This window comes from Alternaria triticimaculans (genome assembly GCF_023758025.1).
Source record: "Alternaria triticimaculans strain BMP 0046 chromosome Unknown scaffold_1, whole genome shotgun sequence".
Lineage (NCBI taxonomy): Eukaryota > Fungi > Ascomycota > Dothideomycetes > Pleosporales > Pleosporaceae > Alternaria > Alternaria triticimaculans.
In genome coordinates, this window is record NW_026055958.1 from 1337318 (window position 1) to 1341238 (window position 3921).

The window sequence follows — 3921 nt, forward strand, 5'->3', positions numbered from 1 at the left end:
AAACACTCGCGAGAAATCACTTAATGTCAGACTGCATGTTTGTTTTTGAAATGTCTATTATATGTCCAGGGTAGCAACAACTAGCCCATCTACCAAATACTCACAAAACATGCGCAATATAAACATATCCGAAGACGCAATCATAGCCGACAAGACTCCTTCCTCATGCCATAGACAGCGTCCTGAGTCATGCTTTTAGATGCTTCCTTGTCTCTTTTTACCGCAGACGCCAAAGTCCATTCGCACAAGGGATGATCGCTCAACACGCTATAAACAGACAGGAAAGAACAGACCGAAAACCGACCGAGTATGTCGCAAGAGATCATAACTTGCCGACGGGTATCAAGACGGTGGTGGGTGGCCGAGAAGTATCGAAAAGAGAGAGAAGCAGTCATCGGCAGATGAACGACCAGTCTGAAACCCAATACAGCCACGATGAAACATGGGTGTAAGCAACAGCCGGGCCTGTCGCGAAGGATTTGGTGCCGAGTCGAAAAGGGTTGTCAACCCCGGTCGTTCGTAGGGGCTCCCTGCAAGTGCCGAGAAAGTGGGTCAACGGGGCGGCTGCCTGCAACCAGGGCATCCGTTTGGAGCATGTGGCCTGAGACTTCTTAAGGAGAGCCATCGCGCCTCGCCTTCTTGCTCTTCTCGATTCTCTCGTTCCACCGCCTCTTTCCAACACGAGTCTCGAAATGTGGGGCTACTTGGGTCACATCTTGACCTTGGCCCATCATGCTACTTCTCATCTTGTTGCGGTAGGCATCAACTGTTGATAAGGTTAGTAAAACGTTCTTCTTCGTACCGAGCCATTGACTTACGAGACTTTTGCAGAAACAATGTCCTTCCTGCGAAAACACGACTCTGGCTCCAGCTCATGCGGTAACCAAGATCGTTGAGCGTAATCTCCTTCGACCGCTTCGCACGAGTAAGACGGGGCTTCGGCACACGAGTCTCGCCATCCAGCGTTGGAACAGGCACAACAGTAGAGCCAGCCAGAGGGAAGCTCGGGTCGCTCTCAACATCGGGCTCGTCAGCAAAGACCTTGCTGCCACGAGGGCTGGCAGGTGGAGAGGTCATTTGCATGGCGAAATAGCTACGAGGGAATACCGAGTTGGACTTGCGGTAAGAATCAGGCATCTCCTCCATCTTGACCGTGTCGAGAGTAACTCGCACGCGAACCCTAGTTCCTCGTTGCGCATCATCTACAAGGATGAACTTGCGGCGCTTCGAGTCAGGTAAGTCGCCAAACATGGCTAACTTTCGCTCTTCTTCGTCTTGCTCTTGCTGCTTTGAAACGGGCACACCCGCTGCGTGCGATGGAGGCGGAGGGTGGCTCAGGCTGTCGTGGATCGGCGGCATGCCGCTGGAGCCTGCGACGGAGTCGCTCGATGGGTAATTCGGGTAGAAGCTCTGAGCGGGCCGCCCGTCGGTAGGTGATGATGATTGACCGTTTGGCGCTTGGTGATGGTGAGTGTGTGATTCACCGTATTCATTGGCTGTACACAAAGAGAGTTAGCTTGCACGTCCAAACATGTCTCTACTTCCCGTCCCGCGCTGCTGAACCAAAAACATGTGTAACTATGGGGTGGGTATATATGCAAGCATGCATGGGGCAGTGGTATCGAAGGGGTATTACATCAAGGAGTATGTAATGTACATGGAGAAAGAACGACAAAGGTATCATTTAACAGCCAACAACAATTGCGCCTTATCACATCACATCTGGTGAAACATACCGCTAACGTCATCTGGTCCTCCGTGGGGCCCTCCAGGTCCATCATGGTGATGGTGCATCTGAGGGCCGCCCATGCCCATGTTCGGTTGTCGGGGCGGTGCTGCTAATCCGGCAGAGTTGGGAACACCGGGAGCACCTGGTCCACCTGGTCCAGCCATGTGGTTACCATGGTTAGCCGATTGGGCTTTCCTTGTGGTCATCTTGGCCATTCTGCGCACGCGTCGGCTCCTTAGTCGGGGGTCTTGGTTGCTGTTCCTCCAGCTGTCGACGGCGCGCTGGATGAGACCACGCTTTCCGCGCAGGCAAGGGTTCAACTGCGCTAGAGCCCAGCCGACGGTGTTGCATTCAGTCTCGTAGTGAAGACGGTTGCCCTTGTATTGATCCTTGGCGCAGCAGGCGCGAGGGTATACACAGTTCTCGGTCTTGAAGTCTTGCGGCAGCTCGTCAACATTGATAGACTCGACATCGCAGCGGATGGTGTACTCCATCTTGACCCTGTCGCGAGAGTACTCAAACGCGATCCATTGCACACCATTCTGGTCTTGTCGCACAACAAGGGGAGTGGTGGCAGGAATGGGACCAGGCGCGGCATTAGGGTTGACATTGGGTCCTCCGGGAGGGCCAGCGTGCATGTTGGGGGTGCCGACGGGAGGGCCTTGAGGCGGAGCTTGAGGCGGGCCGAGTCCTGACGGTGGCCGTTGAAGTGGCGTCTGCGACATGCGCGACTTGGGGCTTCCGGTCATTCCAGGAGTTTGGGGATGATGCTGCTGATGTTGTTGCTGTTGCTGATGCTGCATCTGCTGGTTTTGCTGGTGGGACATGAGCAGCGATTGCGTCGCCATTGGTTGCTGTGGCGCGCTTGAAGGATGCTGCTGGTAGGGTGACTGTTGGGGAACTGGCGCCGAAGCATAGGGTGTGTAGTACATTGATTGAGGCATCTGGCTGGGCGGTTGTCCATAGATTGGCCGGCCGTGCTGGTCGTGCTGTGGAGACTGAACAGATGCTGGTGAGTTTGACTGCGGGGTGTGGTATGAGATCGGAGGATAACCGCCCCTGTTCATTGTTGCGGCCGCCATGAGCTCTGGGGTTTCTGCGAATTGTTAGAATTCCATTTTGCGCGGGGGTATATACGACCGGGGCATCCAAGTCGAGGCGTCATTAATGCGCTGGGCGCATGGACAAAGGCGTGGTGATTTGTGTACACAAAAACAAAACATACCTGAGGACGAGTAGTTACTCGGCGCACTGTTGGTGCTGTAGGGGCTCTGGTGGTGCTGGGAGTAGTAGGGAACCTCTTGCTGCTGTTGCGGCGGTGGGGGGCCTTGGATCTGCTGGATGTAGGGCGATTGGTGCTGCGGCGGGCCCTGGGGGTTTGGGTGCTGTGGTGATGGGTAGTGGCCCTGTGCAGGACTCTGAGAAGGCACCGACTGGTGGGGAGAGTCGGGATGGTGCTGGTGTTGATGTTGTTGATGGACTACACCAGGCCTAGGGTGGTGAACAGGAAGGTGACTAGGCGGTGGCAAGCCCTGAGCCGAGTGGGGATGATGCTAAGAAGACAGCCAGTCAGTAAGGCTGCTGGGGGCAAACAAAAGATAAAAAGCAAGCGTCGACTCTCGGTGCTGTGGTGGTGATCGGGGCTGGGGGTGCAAGCAAGTGAGAGGTGGGGGTGCGGGTCGCTGTGGTTGGCTGGGCGGCTAGGGTGTAGCGACGGATGTGCAGCAGCAGCGTGGTAGGCGAGGGGCAGGGTCTGGAAAAAGACAGGACGGTAGGGTATAGTTTATAGGATGGGAAGGGCAGACTAAAGAAAGCAGGGCGGGACTTCGCAACGTTGACAACACAGAGCGGACCAGCGGTGGGAGCGGAAGGCTGCTAGGATGGCAGGGATTCCGCTGCTGGTAGGCTGCGTGACAAGAGGCTTGGACTGGCTTCAGAGGAGACAAGGAAAGCTTTGGCAAGTGCGACAGGGGAGGCGGGTTTTGGGTAGCAGGGCTGCTTGGCGGGAAGGGCATACCATGTAGGCAGAGACGCGCCGGAGCTGGGGTAACTCGTTGTGTGTGGCCGCGACGTGCAGTGGCTGCTGCAGCATGCAAAAAGCGCGAGGGTGAAGCTACCAGCGGCGGTGACGGGTTTAGGGAAGGGTTCTGCGACGCGCACGACGAAACTCCAACGGTCGAGGGTGCGGCAGG

At 56.0% G+C, this 3921-nt stretch overlaps 1 protein-coding gene across 1 annotated transcript; it reads right to left on the minus strand.

Moving 5' to 3' along the window:
• Positions 1 to 611: 611 nt before the first annotated feature.
• Positions 612 to 2952, minus strand: J4E78_000461 (uncharacterized protein; the record flags this gene model as incomplete). Its single annotated transcript, XM_049361125.1, has 4 exons — positions 612 to 766; positions 819 to 1496; positions 1737 to 2738; positions 2946 to 2952. The coding sequence occupies 4 exons, from the start codon at positions 2950 to 2952 to the stop codon at positions 612 to 614; spliced, it is 1842 nt and encodes a 613-aa protein (XP_049226408.1).
• Positions 2953 to 3921: the final 969 nt, after the last annotated feature.